This window comes from Cynara cardunculus (genome assembly GCF_001531365.2).
Source record: "Cynara cardunculus var. scolymus isolate 2C chromosome LG 2, CcrdV1, whole genome shotgun sequence".
NCBI lineage: Eukaryota > Viridiplantae > Streptophyta > Magnoliopsida > Asterales > Asteraceae > Cynara > Cynara cardunculus.
Window position 1 is genome coordinate 61,011,490 of NC_037529.1, and position 17,912 is coordinate 61,029,401.

General features: G+C 35.0%; 2 protein-coding genes across 3 annotated transcripts; one reads left to right on the forward strand and one right to left on the reverse strand.

The window, feature by feature from the left end:
- The first annotated feature begins 4,079 nt into the window (after positions 1-4,079).
- On the forward strand, positions 4,080-8,127 carry LOC112507079 (5'-3' exoribonuclease). Its single transcript, XM_025111489.1, has 5 exons — positions 4,080-4,487; positions 6,168-6,292; positions 6,572-6,886; positions 6,975-7,144; positions 7,524-8,127. Exons 1-5 carry the CDS (start codon positions 4,170-4,172, stop codon positions 7,949-7,951), a joined length of 1,356 nt encoding a protein of 451 aa, XP_024967257.1. The 5' UTR covers positions 4,080-4,169; the 3' UTR covers positions 7,952-8,127.
- A 230-nt stretch (positions 8,128-8,357) lies between these two features.
- LOC112506435 (endoplasmic reticulum-Golgi intermediate compartment protein 3-like) lies at positions 8,358-16,087 on the reverse strand. Of its 2 annotated transcripts, XM_025110470.1 has the most exons (14): positions 15,948-16,076; positions 15,697-15,868; positions 13,478-13,551; positions 13,262-13,345; positions 12,992-13,072; positions 12,598-12,678; positions 11,932-12,024; positions 10,623-10,796; positions 10,393-10,460; positions 10,131-10,182; positions 9,611-9,664; positions 9,436-9,525; positions 9,209-9,275; positions 8,358-8,764 (listed from the first exon to the last, which is right to left on the reverse strand). In XM_025110470.1, exons 2-14 carry the CDS (start codon positions 15,836-15,838, stop codon positions 8,673-8,675), a joined length of 1,152 nt encoding a protein of 383 aa, XP_024966238.1. In that variant the 5' UTR covers positions 15,839-15,868; positions 15,948-16,076; the 3' UTR covers positions 8,358-8,672. The 2 variants fall into 2 exon arrangements, with proteins under 2 accessions (XP_024966238.1, XP_024966237.1); XM_025110469.1 differs by having other exon boundaries at positions 15,697-16,087.
- Between the last annotated feature and the right edge of the window lie 1,825 nt (positions 16,088-17,912).

Genomic DNA, 17,912 nt, shown 5'->3' on the forward strand with positions numbered 1-17,912 from the left:
CCAGGATGAATTCTCCTGTTGTTGCTTCAGAAAAAGAAACATCAGGTTGACGGATCATTACCCAGATGATATAAGATAATAAAAGGTTTCTCTATTGTGGCGAGGGATGAACAAAAATCTAGAGCTCTAATTCAAAATTCTCTCCATTCATCCCCTCATGAGGAATTGCAAATTTGGCATATCTTAACCAAACCCTTCGCATGGTCTTGATGCGCACTTCTATGGTCTAGAGAGGCTTATTTATCTTATAGTTTAATCTTGCATAAAGTCGTATTTGATGAAAGTCATATGTACGGCTTGGAGGGAGATCTTTCATATCTTTCGAGATCCACCCTACAGTATGGGGTAAAATGGCCAAAAATATGTGATTTTGGCCTTGATAGTGAGTCACGTGTATAGGACCAACCGGGGCATTGGTCATAGTCTAAAAGATATTTTAGAAGCTCATAAAGGTCCATTTACAGGCTAGTGACATAAAGGCCTATATGAGATGGTATATCTACTATACGACCATTGACTAAAATATGTCTATAGTTAACTAATTGGCGAGCTCTCGGAATAGTCAGAGCCATACCCAACCGAAAAAGGATGTTATCCAGGCGTTAAATCAGGGTCTTCAAGAAGAACATGTTTTTCATCTCGATATCGTCAAGAATTCCTTACTATTGCATGGGAATAGGTTCATCTTTGAAGTATTTTTTTTCCTTCCAATATTTTTCTATTGGAGCTTCCCTCATTCCTGTTATCGAGCATAATGATCTTATTCCACAACAATGAAAACACTTTTTCACTGTTTCATATAGTAGGGGGTTTCACTTGGAAAAGAAAATGTTCCATACTAATGGATTCGGGTCCATAACCATGGATTCCAATGCACGAGATCTTGTAACACTTACTAATGAGGCCATATCGATTAGTATTACACAAAATAAATCAATTATAGATATGTAACTCATCAGTTAGAGTATTTTTTTTTTCTACGATGGGAGTCATAAGTCATTGGTTCAAATCCAATAGCAGTAGTCATATCTAATATCACATATACACGTCTTACTTCCACAATTAAACGAACTCTTCCTTCATCTTCAGTTCAATCGAATTTGACAAGGATACGTCTTTGTTAGGAATAACCGCTGCAAGAGTGAGTGCATTTATTTCTCCGGTCTGTCTATAGTAACCAATTTCTTTCCTATGGTCTATCTCTCAGTCTATCCTCTCATTCCAGGCATTCAAGCGTTTTTCCACGGACGACTCCACTTTGAATTTGATAAATGATTGCTTGTGAGGTATGTGTTCGTGTATGTCCTATAGATTTGCCTTCAACCTTTCCAATACAAAGTATTAGTCAATCAAATAAAATAGGGTAAATTTGTCAGTTTGAATATAAATGAATTGCTAGTTGTAGAATAATATTTAGTCGGACTTAAACCTAACAAAACTAAAATCAAGACTAATAAGAACAAGGGTTCGAACAATTTTGCTCCCTTTCACTGAGTAAATTACTCTAAGGGTCTTTTTTTATTGGATGATAATGTTTTATTATTGGATAAGAATGAATGAAAAAATCTTAATCTTAAATTGATTTACATCAACTCCAAAAGTCTGGCATCGCAATGCAATCATATCACATCTCAACAAGACATGTATATTTCTAGGCTCACAGTTTTGCTTTTTATATTCACAATGATACCATGAGCACCTTCTGTAGCCTCAACCACTGAGTGAGACAAAAAATACCCCCTACACATTGATGCCCTTAATTTTGTTAGCATCACTTATAATACATAACATATGCATTGTGTTGTGTTGTAAATTATTACAAAATAATACTTTTAAAAATTGAAAGTTGATAATATATTTAAATGTTATTAAATAGAGTAAAAAAACCATAAAATTTAAAATTAAATGACTATTTTGTTAGTATTAGAATATTAATTAAAAAATATCATTGGTGAATACTATTACACCACATTTGTTGTTTTACTATTTACAAATCTGACTGGTGCAGTGTTGTGGTATGTGGAAGATACAATTCATTTAGAGATTTGACTCCCTGTGTAGGTTGAGTTATTAACACAACAATCTAACAGATCGTTGTGTACCTAATTGCTTTTTACATGATGCTCTTCGTGTGAACGGTGGATGTCGGTTCCAGGGTTACTGATCAAAATACATGTTAATTGTTTATGAGAGAAGGGGAATTCGATCAATAATTTATTTAACACGTGTAAAATGAATGATCATATTTAGTTTAATAAGTCAAACTGTATTAAAAAATAAAAGTGAATACTTGATATAATTAAAACATATTTCTCTCTATGTCTCAAAATATATATCCATAGTGAAGATGATATACAATTTTAGAAATCTGTTATCATATTTTTTTAAATTAAGCAAATGACAATTTTATCCTTAATAATAGAGAGATAAAATTTCTTCATTTTATAACTAAGTGTGGAGTGGAAAAGTAAACATGTACTTTTGAAAGTTGACACTTATTTTGTGACAAATTAAAATAGAAATGTGCACACTCGTTTTGATACAAATGAAATGTATATTTTGAAAAAAATGACAAGAGTTTAATACAAATCATTATGAACTATAAATACTGAGTACGCCAAATACTCATAAAAATAGGCTTTAATTCTCAACAGGGCCGCAATGACTTTAATAGCCTTTTGCTTGAGCGGCCTTAGTTATCGGTTTAATAATCATCAATCCATTAGATTGAAAGTTCAAACAAAATACAAATAAGAAACGACCAAAAGGGACTCTTTCATTTATTTAACTATATATCAATTGAACCATTCATTTGTCCTTTAGTGTGACCCCCGATTCAAAATGACAAAGATATATATATATATATATATATATATATATATATATATATTTGGGATCATGTGAGATCAAGGGTTTTTCATGAGACTCATAAGACCAATTCTCAACCATTGGATTAGATGCATAATCTAAACATTCATAATCACAAAATTGTCACGAGACTTCTTAATAATCACAGAATTGTCATCGTACAACTTTAGACCTAAAGTTGATCAATGAACATAAACTGGTCTTACAGGTCTCACGAAAAACCTTTAGTCTCACGTGAACCCAACTCTCTGTGTGTGTGTGTGTGTGTGTGTGTGTGTGTGTATATATATATATATATATATGAAATGATGAAAAGAAAAAAAAAACAAAAGGGATACTATTTTTCGTTATCTACAAATTTCTTCGGGACTCGACACATAAAATTCTCTTTAACTTTACTCTTATCATTCTCTTTATTTGCTAATAGATCTAGTGAAAACTACGAAAGTCTAAGCATGAGAGGTACTTTTGTAATCACAGGAAGACAATATAAGAGTTAACCAATAGGATAACCTAAACTTATGTTGCAAGTTCTTGTTAATTACTCAAGCAACGAGACAAAGGAATATGTCCCAGTAAATGTATGCATACAACTTTTATCAGAAAAAGTTACCATCTATGCTAGTTCAAGTGCATCTGACTGTCTTGGAAATGATCAAGGAGTATGTTTCACGTTTTGATCCGTTTGTTTTCCATAGCAGTAAACGTACAAACATGCATGCTTCACAACTTCACAGTAAACATGCTCATGAACTTCCTTGTTCTTTCAAAGAAACATCTTCAAGAAACGTATATAGCATTATGCATACAGATTCCTATCATCCTATAACACTGGAAATTCAACAAGGAAAAGTGACGAAACTTATTAAGCAGAAGAATCAACATGCCAATACAAGACAGAGGTCATCAAAATATCAGATCAAACAAGTAAACAGACAAAAAAAAGGCATAACAGTTCATTTCATAAGTAGAAGGGTATGTTTTTTCACTTGGAGAATCAATTAAAAAGCTAGGTTTAGAATTAAACTTGTTTCATATTTACCCATCTTAACAACACTTTTGTTAAGCTATGCATTGCAAAAGAAAAGAAAAGGTAGAGGGACTGATTTTGCAAATATAGAAATTGTTGGGGACTGTTTCTGTAATCCGGTTCTTAAATTCAAAAGTACAGCGTCAGCATACGGAAGTGGAAATCTTCCGTGAATTGAGATGGCAACCGACAGGTAAATAGTTTTCTCACCATTTCGAACCCCCAAATAGATTTCCTTTTGCTTTCTTTTTCTCTCAATCGTCTGCACTAGATGATGGGTAGGAACGGCAATAATAATCATTCCAAGAACAACAATAACAAGAAGAAGAAGAACAAGCGTGGTGGTACGAAGAAAAGGATGACGGTGGAACAATCTCTTGCTTACAGATCCGTTAGTGAATGGGTTTACTTGGACAATATATCTTCTTCGGGGAATTCGGCCATCGCCATTGATGATGATTTTAAGGTGAAGTTGGTGCATACCAAGGTTTCGGCTGAGAAATTGGTGTTTGAATTACATTCTCATTCGATTTGCAGTGATGGGTTCTTGTCTCCTTCCAAGCTTGTGGAAAGAGCCCATCAGCATGGGGTATGTATGAGTATCTAATTCTGCTTATTTTCCATTTCTTTATCGAGTCATTTTATCAAACACATGGTGTGCGTTATCTTGTATGTGTGCGTCTTTTAAGCTTGTTGATAGTGGTTGCCTAATTTGATATTCTTGTTTGTAACTCCAACCGTCCATAAAAAAGAGCCGTGCTTTGATTTTGGTAACCGAAGAAGCTACTTTCCACTGCTACAATTGTCATGGAACTTAAACTTTTGAATAAATTATCAGTATTTGTAACATTAGAACTAAATATTATTGGTGTTATATGTTCAAAAGAAAACTTACTTGAGTTTGGAAAGCATCTGTGTTGATATCAACTTCTAAAGTGCAGCGTTTTGGGGAGTAGCATGTGGTATGAACTATGAAGTGGGAATCCCAAATAATAAGGGTTTTTCTTTTTTATAGTTATCATTTTTTATTGTTTCTTTTTCTTCATGAATTTGTTGCAGCATATCTGGGCTTTGGCCTTGAACTTTAGTTATGGATCTAACGTAACTAAAGATGTAATTCAAACTTAACAGGTTCAAGAAATTATTATTTGAAAGGTACAAGATTGGATGTAAATGTCAAATTATGGCCATCGAGGGAGGTTCACCTATTTATTTGATTTTGGGTAGCACCATTTTATGACTTCCTCTCACGTACCCAACTAGTTTGGAATAGAACTTGTTAAGGTAGTAATCTGAGTGTTGAGATTTCATGTCATTAAGGGGCTGTTTACCAACACGTAGCAGGTAAGTGCTTACAGATAAAATACCTTTATCATCTTGTGCTGACCTGATAAGTGAAATTTATAATGCTGCCCAGTAGGTGCTCGGTTGGCATTTCGTTTGGTAAACTAGTTGATGCTGACGGAGTCAGCACCGGCAGCAGTAGGTAAAGAGATACAGCCAATCCCTTGCAGCTTTATCTCACTTCTACTTCTCGTGGGGCATTGCGATAGGAAGGAATGCCCAGTATACTACTTGAGCCGAGTGATCACAGGCCCGGGGAACTAGAATGCCCCTTAAGCCTCTTTTGATATGTTCATCTTATGCCCTTGTTTCATCAATAAACCATGTATTAGCTCGGAAAATAGAAGTCTGCTCGTATGTCCATTGCTCTTTTGAAGCAATACCCTATGAATATATTAGCAGCCAAATTCCTTGAAAAGATTTTGACAGTCTTTTGCAAATTTCGAAGACAATTACAAGTCTTTTGAAGCAATACCCTTAGTTGACCTCGTTCGCTTGCTTTGGGGTTCAAGTACCTTCTGTCTTGTGTTCATTACATTTCACATAGAGTTTAGTTCTCAATAGTTATGATGACAGATTGCATATGATTCTTACTATTTTGATTTTGAGATTTTGGTACGCACGTGTTGAAAAATGTATTTTACCACAAGATTAAGAGACAGCTAAGGTGCCAAAGAGGTAAATTTATGTGGTTTAATTTGATGGGTGTAGGGATGTTGAATTAGATGTCAATCTTTGTCAACGGTTGAAGAACCGAAATATGGTAATTGTTGGAAAAGAATAAGATTGAGGTCTACTTTGCAGCTGCTTGTTCATTATTTTACATACTCTCCATGCCAACTGTCTATGACATACAATTATATATGTTACTATTTCCGCATATCATTTCATTTGTGAATTGATTAGTCCAATTTGTTCAGAACAGGTAAAAGTCCTTTCTCTGACGGATCATGATACAATGGCCGGCATCCCTCAAGCCCTAGAGGCAGCTCGAAGAGTTGGCATCAAGATTATCCCTGGTGTTGAAATCAGTACCATTTTCACCCCCAGGTTAGATTTGCACATTTTCGTGTGCATGTAATGCTTAAAATGAAAAAAGTAATTTCAGGAGATCTTCGTTCAAAAGTTCAAGATATGATGCATGTGACATAACAACAATTCAATCGGGTATATTATTTGATGCTTCTACCTTCCCCAATGGAATTTTCAATCGTTTTTAAGCAAAAATTGATGTTTTAATACCCCTTTCAATGATTTTGGGATGGAAGCTACATTTTGAAGTATGTTGAATGAATCTTACCCCTGACATCCAAAACGCTTTTTAAACAGAACGGAGTCTGGATCAGAAGAACCGGTTCATGTTCTAGCCTATTATAGCAGTTGTGGACCAGCAAATTTTGAAAAGCTGGATCAGTTTTTGGCTAATATAAGAGAAGGGCGTTACCTCCGAGCAAAGAACATGATCTCAAAATTGAACAAACTCAAGTTGCCTCTTAGGTGGGAGAATGTGGAAAAGATTGCAGGTGATGGTGTCGCTCCAGGAAGACTGCACGTTGCTCGTGCTATGGTTGAAGCAGGCCATGTAGAGAATTTGAAACAAGCTTTTAGCCGTTACCTTTATGATGGAGGACCTGCTTATTCTACGCAAGTATCTTTTAGTTTTTAGCTTCATTTTATCACTTGAATATTTTCAAGATGGTAAGAATGGTTTCTTGTTTGTTTTCTTGTGCAGCGGAAGTGAGCCTGACGCGGAGGAAGCGGTGCGATTGATATGTGAAACTGGTGGTGTGGTGGTGCTGGCTCATCCATGGGCGTTGAAAAATCCAGTTGCGGTTATCAGAAGATTAAAAGAAGCTGGCTTGCATGGGTTGGAGGTTTATAGAAGTGACGGAAAATTAGCAGGTATGCATGCATTCTTTACGTCCCAAGAAACTGTCACGTTTTCTTTTCCGGAACATTGCAATGTTTCCTTTTCTAGGAGCTTCCCGAGTTGAAGTTGTTTGTGCATGCGTGGAAAAGCTATTAAAGGCCAAATTGCATGAAAATGTAACTTACATCTAAAACCTTCAGATTTGATGCCCCAAACATTTAGACTAATATTAAACAAAATAGGAATAAGAACAAAGTACATTGCATCCTCATATGGAAACATAAATGTTTGAGACCTCAAATCTGAGGTGCTAAAATGAAGTTTTAAAGTTTTCGCTTTTCCATGCAATTTTCCCTTCAAAAATGTCACCTACACGATTTTCACTGGTTATTTCAATCATGGTATCTACAGCATTCAGTGATCTAGCGGATTCATATGATCTTCTGAAGCTTGGAGGTTCAGACTATCATGCAAGAGGTGGCAACAGCGAGTCTGCTTTGGGAAGTGTGAGCCTGCCAGTGGTGGCTGTGCATGAATTCCTTAAGGTGGCTCGTCCAATCTGGTGTGGTGCCATCAAGAGCACAGTGGACCGGTATCTCAGTGACCCAACTGACTCAAACCTAGAGCATATCTTGAGATATGGCAGGACCAAACTAGCCAAGAGTGGCATTTCTGTTCCTTTCCCAACAATTGCTCAGAGTCACAGCATCGACCTCATCGGTCAGTGTCTTTCCCAGTGGTTGACAAACGAAGAACAAAAGAATACGGACTTCGAAGCCATTAGATTGAAGCTTCCATACAAAGAGGGAAATCTGGAAGCCCTAAAGAACAGTACATAGTTTCACATAGATTCAACTGTCTTTATGTGGGTGGCAACTTTTCGTATTTGAGCTTTTCTGGATTCATTATCTTAGCATTTTTGCTCTAGAAGTTTAGCTTTCAAAATTCAATGTATTTTAATATTAGATGTCTTTCAAGATTGAAGAAACAGAACGGCTAATGAAAAATGAGCAAGCACATGGCTCGATAAATCTTTCCAAGAGATCTTTTGCTCATTCTGTTTCTTGTGTCTGGAATTTTCTCTCTAAAAATGGGAACTTTAAGTTATATATACAGATTAAAGGGAACAAGGGGTCAAACCCATTTTCTTGCATCTATAGGTTCATATGGCTGGGTCCAGAAGGAACCGAGAACCATAGTACTTAACTTGATTCCTGAGGACCAGTTTTGAATTGCCAAAAAGAATGTTTTAGAAGTGAACTTTTAGACCAAAATAAAGATTAGTAACAAAACTGCTGTTTTTAACTCTCAGGCCCAACAGTTGGTGTTCGACTCACTGACTTCCACCATGCATGAACAAGCAGTTGGCACAAAGGTTTTGCACCAGGTTCAGGGCATTACAGACGACTAATCAAAAAGAAGGATAAATTACAAATATGTTGGTGGGGAATAAAAATTCGACTTGGATTTTGCAATGGAGTGCTACAAAAAGACCTTTGGCTCGTCTGCATTTGCCTCAAACATGTCTCATATCAATCAGGTATGTGGCAATTATATGGATTAACCCAACTTTCCGATTTCCATCTTCTTCCTTAGAGCCTTATGACCATGGTAAATGAACGAATCTACAATCCCTGCAACTGTGAAAATACCTGACAAAAGATCATTTTAGAAAAGTTATCAGAACATGTCGATGATGTATTTAGCTGAATGTATCAAGATGCCTAAGTTTCTTGAAACTATATATTTTCTGGCAACAAGATATTCTTATGTTAGGGTAGCATGAAGTTTCATGAACATGATTGTAGTCATTGTAACCAACAGTTGGTTCCAAAAATAACCTGTATTACTATGCCAAATTTCCCAAAACAAACACTAACAATGAACACTTTTGCCGAAATAAGTGTTGGGGGAAAGTGAAAGGGCATTTAGCCAACTGAAATAAATGAAAGTGTTCTTCAGAGGACGATAGGCACAATTTGGAATGATGTATGAAATAGAAAACACACATAAAAATAAAACTCAAATCAAGATGCGCACACACATAAACAAGAATAGCTACCCAAAAAAGAGCCATCGACGAGCATACTATTTACCTCCAACAATGGCACAGACATTGGTCATGAAGTGTAAGAATGAGGCATGGGTTTCTGTAAATGTCACCTGCAGAAGCGACCAAGAATACAATGATCAAAATGAAATTGTAATCTCTTGATGTCCCCTTTCAACTAAATTTAAGAATAGAAGCTTCTTGGTCAAATCTTTGGGTTTGTATAAATGTATTCATCAGACCAAGTAGTTTCAAGACTGAATTAGAACCTACCTTAATTGGAGAAAGGTCATAGAAGAAAAAGACACCAGGGAGAGACCTTTGGCCCATTTCTCGGCTCTTGTAGTGTTCGGTCACTGAGAACTGTATGATACAAATTCCAAGTGTCTTAATACCAAAATAAGACAGTGATGACGGAACATCTCCTCTTTGAAACTTGAGCAAATACCTGATTTGACTGAATTTTGTAGCCTCTGATATTAGTGTATATGGTTGGCACTACCTGCAATTTAGAGAAATATCGAAAATCATGAACTTCTCTATGCGTTAGAAACAAGTTTGATGAAGGGTACAGTCAACCATTGAACAAGGGTAACCTCTATTATTAGTGTAATATACAAACTTCAAATTATTTGGTTTCTGAAAGGAAGAGATGAGCAGTGAGGATTATATATATAAGAACTTAGATTTGTCCTTTACAAGATCAACAACTAGGAGAGTCCCAGGTGCTAAATTTTCCAGGACCGAGTCTTGAAGATGTTTATTCTTTATTTCATTTATTCACTTGCCCTAATGTTCTAACTCGAATGTAACCCCATATCAAATCATGTGAGCGCAGAGGCCCACTATGCCAAAGTTATGGTGTTCCTCTGCAATGGTCTGTTGTAAAAATGTCCGGTGGTGGAGATTATCCATGATGTTCACATACATGCTTATAAAGAGAAATGTAAATATAACAGAATACTAACCTTAATAAAGTACTGATACATTCCATTTGGAGTTTCTTGAAACCAATGCACCCTGAACCCAATTTAAGGGCAATAACGAAAATCAAAATGGTAAGGAATTTTCGGGGTTGAGGGGAATATTTATGAAAGATGTGAACTAGTGGTTAATTTTGATAGCACTAAATTGGTGTAAAAGATAAGAGCATGGTCGTTTCTTTTTCTTTCTGGAGGCACAGGGCCTTAGTGAAAAGATACATATAAAGAACAAAGCAAGAAGAATTACCCATCAAGCGGATTTACGATCCCAGGATAATAGTCTCCGAAAGCTAATTTATTTATCTTGTGACTTATCTGCATAATGCATAATCAAGTTACTAGCACGCAAGAGTAACATAAATATGGACAGATAAAAGGGGAATAAATATTTTTCAACTTTAAAGTAATAAAACCACAGCTAGAACTCTAATGTTTTAATAGAAACCGGGGGTTAGCAAAGGAGGGAAGATAGCCTACATTATAACTATCCTCTTGAAAAGCCATCAAATCAGGGATATGAATACTTGACTGATGAAAGCTTTTGACGAAGTGAAAATTTCCAGCCACTTTATTAACCTCCAAAGATCCATAGATATTGCATCCTTCACCTTCTTCATCTTTAATCTTCTGAGCAAAACCTTCCCGTTTGCACTGAGACCATTGACATACCATTATCACCAGCATAGTTAAAGGTAATATCACCACTAGGAAAGACCATCACAATAGATTGTATTTATAGATTACAAATTTAAACAAAAAGATTGTTATCATGGAACTAAAAATAACCCAATTATTCCGATGATCTAGTTAAGCTAAGACATTAGAATCTTCAATCCCCTACTTTCCCTAACTTTGCTTATTCCAATCTTTAGGTTCACTATGAAAGATTATTCCGTTTTCCATATGACTTCACATTCTCAGAGAAGTTTGAAACAGTTTTAGTAGGTGACCCGATCTAGAAAAAATCTAGAAATGCTTCGGAAGATGTTACACTTCAAAATTGGCACATGTTCACCCTTCATGCATACTCCCCCAACTATAAATATGGCTCTCCATCTCAGTAACAATTACTGGATTTGCAAAATTATATGTTACATCCAACTTCAAACAAGTTCCTTTTGAAACTGAAGAAAGGGTAGGATGCTAAACCAAAGTTCTGGAAGAATTTTGTAGTGGCAGCTAGTCTAAATCTAAGGATTGTGAAAGAATAGCAGTTGAACACAGGAATGGGAATACGTAGTGACAGAAATTGAGTGATGAGAGGGGGCAATTGATTTGGATATTGAGAATTGGGTGTACAAAGGACTTATCCAGGCAGATAAGTGAAATTCAGGTTGGAATAGAAGTCGAGTGATAAATGTAACATACTCTCAAGCAGTCAAAACTGAGCACGAAAGGATGTAGACAATTTTCTGCCAACTGCCAAGCCATGTAAACCTATGTCTTCTGTCTTATGTCTAATTTGGTTTCTTTATTTCTCCAAACTACCCATTTATCATGTGCTTCTTGGACAATGGTTAACCACAGTTATTTCTGTTGAGCATCAATTCTCAATGGTAACTTGGAACAGTATTTTAGGTCTCAGGAATGAAAGAGAGAGACAAACACAAGGTCAAGCTCAGAGATAATCACTAGGCATTGGAGAGATCAGAAAAGAACCAATTAACATCCCCGTATTGACAGGAGGAATCAAGAATGTTCCATTTACGTTTCAGCTGACATCCTTGAAAAAAATTATATATGATCTTCAATATATCCAAATAGACATGAATATGCTTTTGCATACCTGGTCAATCAAATCAGGATTCGTCAAACCCCAGCCTTTTCTTCGGTATGCTTCACGAACCTCCTCACATGAATTACAGCATTCATCATCTGACTGCACAACAGAGAAGACAAACTAAGGACCGTTCCAACAACCAAATAAAATGGAGAATTTTAGTCCAGAACCCAAAAAAGCAAATGCAATTTATTTTGTTCCAATACTTGATGCTTTCTTTACAATCACCGGTCATTAACCCAGCAGAAATCCTAATGAACAGGCCTACAGTGTCTTCAAGGAGAACTATATAATTCACATGCCAACCCTGTTGTCATATTACAAAAGAGGTATCTATGGATGTACATGTATGAGATACGCAGTTTGAAGAGAGATTATCTTTTTGCTGATTTACTAATCATCTAAATAGAAACCGAGGCCAGTGACATGTAAGATATTGGTGAAGGAAAAAAGTAATGATCACAAGCTATAGTAGAACTTAGAAAAATCAGTTTAATTCGCTTACGACTCCCATTTGCAAATATAAGTTGCCACTTTACAGCTAAAAACCAGTTTTGTGATCATATGAACATTTTGTTACCGAAACAAGCTCCGGAGAAAAGAAAACAACTTGCTTAGCAGGAGGTAGAAAAGAATTTTGGGGGCAGGGAGAAACTGAAGAGAAAGATGTACCGCTTCTGCACCAAAGCATGAACCACAATATGTTTCATTATGCCCGAGCCTGCCACCATGTCTTTGCAAAGGCTTGTCAATCTGCACAGGGTGACATGTAGCATAATGAAAATTACAAAACGATTGACATGTTACATGATCTTAAATGTAAAGGCTCTTACTAAGTAGCATGGTCCAACTAGATAGGCATAAATTTAACAATGAATATAAGAACATAAAAAAAGAAAACACAGTACTCATGCCTGCTCTTCATTATGTATATGGACCAAATAAATTAACCAGGTTAATCAGAACAAGTGATGATATATACACAGGAATAAGATGAGAAATTATGCAGCAGACAGATTTAATTGACAACCACATGGATTAAAGTACATAATATTATTGCCCTAACCTGAGGGCCACCGATTCCTTCTTGTCTCACTTCAATGACATTGCCACTAGAGTCGATTCTTTTCTTTACTATATCATGTCTCTGCAAATTAGATTTACACATGTACATAACACATTAGAGCACTAAATAATAGTGACAGTGCTTGTATAGACTAGATGTAACAAGTTGGTGAGAAGTAAAGAATGATAGAACTTGTATGGGTCCACCACAACCACAGGTTGGGGTAAACATGAGAACAACTAGAGACCATTTAACAAACATTAAACATACAATATCAAGATGTTGTTCCCCACTGATATCCATGGCATCAAGACTGAGTAGCGTACATGAAACAGCAGGAAATGTGATATCAAACTGCATTTAGAAGAAAGATAAATCAATGGTCGTTCAAATGAAACTGTATGAGGATAATCAAAAGCATATTAGTCAAAAAGTTGTTTATCAACACAATATCCAAAATGAGATACCAATCTAAATGTAGTTTACATTAATATGTAGTTTCTCCCCTCTAGAAGTGTCGACTACAAGCTTTGTTTCAGTAACAGTGTGGAGATATAGTCCTGCAATCAGAGAAGGCACCAACAACAGTTAGAAGTTAACATTGAGATGTCTAAAGCTAAAGCAGTAACAAGAAGTTAGTTAAAGGAGATAAAACACTAGCCAAAAGACCATATAAGGGATTGTACCAATAAGTGGCTGGAATGAATAACAAAATAAGAAACTGTGAAGAAAAATGCATGGTATAACACTTCAAATGCCAGAGGCAAGCTTTAAAGGAAGCATCTATAGAGACTAACCAACTAACCAAATAACTATTAAAAGACAATAGAAAGTGAGAGTGATGTGTGAGTACAGAAACATGCCTAAAGCCTGCACTTCTGCAGAAAGCAGTTATTTGCTAAATCAAATTCAATTCCATGTTCTCAGGCTTAATAGCCCAAGCATTCACTATGAACTGAGATCCACTCTTAACACATTCACATACAGCATACTTATCTCCTTTCAACTCTGCTATAATCTCTAATCATGCCAAGGTTATGAGCAGCATATTTCATGACAAACACCTACACCTCAAGCTCCACAACATGATTGTTAACCTAAATGGAGTGCGTGCTAGAAGACTTCTTCCAAATAAGTCATTACAAATCTGCTAGTAACTACAAGTTACATAGAATTTATTGGGGGCACTTGGAGCATCCTCTGCCCCTCTATTACCTCCCATCCTTTTCCATATTTTGTATTTATATTACTAAGAGAAACAACAGATATCCTTTATTTAAACGGATTACCACATAGCACTAAAGTTTAAAGGTGTGAGATATGATTCATCATGCCTTTATATGAAGCAGCCACCAGCATTACAGTTATGGCCAATGCTTCAGAATTAAAAGGAAATAGGGTAGTCTGTATGCTTTTGTACTATCTGAACTGTAAAGACAATATTCAGAACAGTTTCTTAGTAGCAAGCTTTTCACATGATTCTTAAGCTTCAAGCAACAACCTTGGTTACTTCATCACACTTCACTGACTTTTACCAAAGTCACCTGTAGAAGAAGCTATAAATTTTAGTTGGCCAATATTTTGCATCAGCAAACAACCATCGACTGGTTTTAGTTTACTGCACACATCATTTGCATCTGCAAAGGCAGTTTCCTATGATAGTCTAAGATTCTGTTACCATGGATTTCACTTATGATATTTTTAGTCAGCACATATGAGACCACATGGGCACTTCTTGATTTAGATCAGTATCCTTCTTGGACAATCTGGTTCAATAAAGAAAAAAAGTACTGGGTCCTAGCATCAGTAGTGTCAATATGGACAATCATATACGTCAAGAATAAAAGCAAAGAGAATGATGAAGGCATGAAGCTGGGTTTTACAGCTCACCAACTAAATATGGCCAGTCATATACGCCACCACATCTTTTTCCAGTACACTAGTGACAACAATAACCAGTATATCATAATATAGTGTGATGAACAATCTAACTCAATGAAGAAATAAACAATTCCTAAATCAAGTAGGAAAAATGTCAACGGGCTGCATTTTTTATATCCAAGATCAAGTTAAGTAGTTTGAAGCATGTTGCCGCACTCCAATGAATTATTTACAGCACACGATAGATGCATGCGATATATGAATCAAGAATACTTCAGAAGCAAGAATGATATAGTTTCTTATTCATCTCTTATTGTTTTCTAGATTTCTTCCTTCTTCCCCTACTTTCTTGAGATCAAGAACTCCAGATTATCGTATTAAATCATCAATCACCAAGAGCATACATATGGATCTGAAACAGCAGAAACCCCCCAAAGTAACAGCAATTAGACAGAGAAAAGTTAGATCCATAGTCTATATGTTCTCCTCTTAACAACTTTAGAACGAGAAAATATGGCACTGTTAATACTCTTCAAATTCATGTACTGCAATTATTTTTTTATTCTCTAAAGTTAAACTAAATTGGATTCGCTAAAGAAAACTAATTTCCTACAGAAATAACCAAAAAGAAAAAGAAGTTCTTCATACTTGACAAAACCGTAATCAAATCACCTACAAATACATTGAGATTAGTGATACAGATATCGAGATCGAAAAAAGAAGTAGAGAAGAAAACAATTCCTTTGATATCCAAAAAACAAACAATCGGTCAAATCAAGCGTTTGCAAAATAAGGCTTTCAGATAAAAAAGAAGGGAACTTTACCAAGTTCGGAGAAGAAAAGAAGGAACATGGCGATGGAAGAGACGAGGGTAATAACACCACCGGAGAGCGTACGGCTGTAGAAATCCTCATTGATTTTAGGGTACGCATCCAAATTCCGAACTTTATTGAAAACCCTCTCCATAATTCCCCAGCACACAAACCTACCAAAACCCTAAAACAACAAACACTAATCTTGAAATTCAGATGCTCCTCTGGAAATCAAAAAAAAATTCCTTCCTCCTTTTTTATACTTATATGTGTGCAGAAATTGGATTTGGATGTAGACGGAGGAAAGGATGGCCGGCCGGCCGGCGGCGAAGAGAAGGGTATGGTATGGTATGAAATCCAGACTGGTTTTGCGTTTGGGGGTTTCGATCCGTTGAACAAATCTCGACTTAATTAAACCAATTTTCCTCCATCTTTTTGCATATCGGATTTTCCAAAATTGCGTCTTTTTGGTCAACGCGGTCTCACTTTACAAGAAACAAACAAACCATAATTTTTTTTGTTTTTTCATTTTTTTTTTTTATTAACTGGATATCCAACCCGCTATGCGAATCGACTAATTCCAGGGCAACCACTTGCTTTGCAGATAGCCCGGAGTCACCACATTTGAATCTCCGTAGCCAAAAAGGGATTTTTATTCTCCATTGGATTTGAACCTGGGACCTCCAGATACTTTTGACCTTTGGAGTCAAGCTCAAACCAATCAGACACCACGATGCAACTATCGATAATGAACCTTCCATTGACTAAGGAACTTCATTGTTGAACTAAGAACTTTCAATTGAACAACAACATCAAATATTGGGTTGTAATGTGAGGAGAGTGTTGATTGAGAACTTCTCTTTCGATGGGCTATAAGGAGGTTGAGGAAGATGATTATCGACAATGGCGATTGGTGGAGGTAAGTGACGATGGTGACCGATTGTGAAGTTGAAGGCGATGGATGAAAAGTGGTCCGTTGAAATGGATTGGTTGTGAAGTTGACGAATGATGATAGCATAGAGAAAATAGATATACGTGCATGCATTATTGATGATGATGGAGAACCATAGAGCATTAACCCTTTGGTGCTATAAGTATGAAGCTAACTCTAAATGACTGATTTTGAAACTTAAAAATTAGAGCCAAAATTATTGGGACCATTTACTAACTAAAACTTATATATATATATATATATATATATATATATATATATATATATATATATATATATATATATAAAGAGAGAGAGAGGTAGGTTATTATACAACCCTTTATATTTGTACAACCAATACAACTCAATCTCAACCGTCCATTTAATTTGATGAATATGTAATTTCATAGAAGTTTTGATTGTTTCCTAATATAAACTATTGATCAAAATTAATTAACCTTATTCATCTTTCATAAATATTTAAATCTATACTATATTATAAAACATTTGACAAAAACTTTTAAAAACCACTTTTTATACGTAAAAGTACTGTTTATTAATGCATATTACTTAAAACTCAATGCGTAAGTATAACTTATTAAAGATTCATATCTGAATTCGTGTAACTAACTGCAGATAAACATAATCAAATACAAGATAAACATTTCATTTTAAATATAAATAATCTAAAATATAATTAGGATAATCGTTGAGTTCTAACAGAATACTTAATTATTATATTTATAAAATGTTATATTGTTAAACCAAAAATAAATTATTTCATTATTAAACTAAAATTAAATTATAATAAAAAAATAAATAAATAAAATTACATAAAAAATGAAAACTTTTAAATAGTTGATTTGATATTATTATTGATATATTTTTTTTCAAATTTTTATAATATCTTCAAATTTATATTTTATTCAAAAATAAATTTATTATTGTTTTCTTATAAACACATAATCTATACTATATTATAAAGAATTTGAAAAAAAAAACTCTTAAAAATTACTTTTTATGCGCAAAATATTGTTTATTAATGCATATTACTTAAAACTCAAGATTGCAATTAGATTGTGCATAAGTATAACTTATTAAAGCTCCATATATGAATTCGTGTAACTAACTGCAGATAAACATAATCAAATACAGGATAAACATATCATTTTGAATATAAAAAATCTAAAACATAATTAGAATAATCATTGAATTCTAACAGAATACTTAATTATTATCTTTATAAAATGTTATATTATTAAACCATAAATAAATTATTTCGTTATTAAACTTAAAT

What these genes read in the sequence shown, in the direction of transcription:
- LOC112507079 (XM_025111489.1), top strand. Translation starts at nt 4,170, where the DNA reads ATGATGGGTAGGAACGGCAATAATAATCATTCCAAGAACAACAATAAC. An exon ending in GGAGGACCTGCTTATTCTAC is followed by an intron (nt 6,887 to 6,974) that starts GCAAGTATCTTT and finishes TTTCTTGTGCAG; the next exon opens with CGGAAGTGAGCCTGACGCGG. An exon ending in AAGTGACGGAAAATTAGCAG is followed by an intron (nt 7,145 to 7,523) that starts GTATGCATGCAT and finishes TGGTATCTACAG; the next exon opens with CATTCAGTGATCTAGCGGAT.
- LOC112506435 (XM_025110469.1), bottom strand. Translation starts at nt 15,838, where the DNA reads ATGGAGAGGGTTTTCAATAAAGTTCGGAATTTGGATGCGTACCCTAAA. An exon ending in ACAAAATTCAGTCAAATCAG is followed by an intron (nt 9,526 to 9,610) that starts GTATTTGCTCAA and finishes TGTATCATACAG; the next exon opens with TTCTCAGTGACCGAACACTA. An exon ending in ATGACCTTTCTCCAATTAAG is followed by an intron (nt 9,276 to 9,435) that starts GTAGGTTCTAAT and finishes TCGCTTCTGCAG; the next exon opens with GTGACATTTACAGAAACCCA.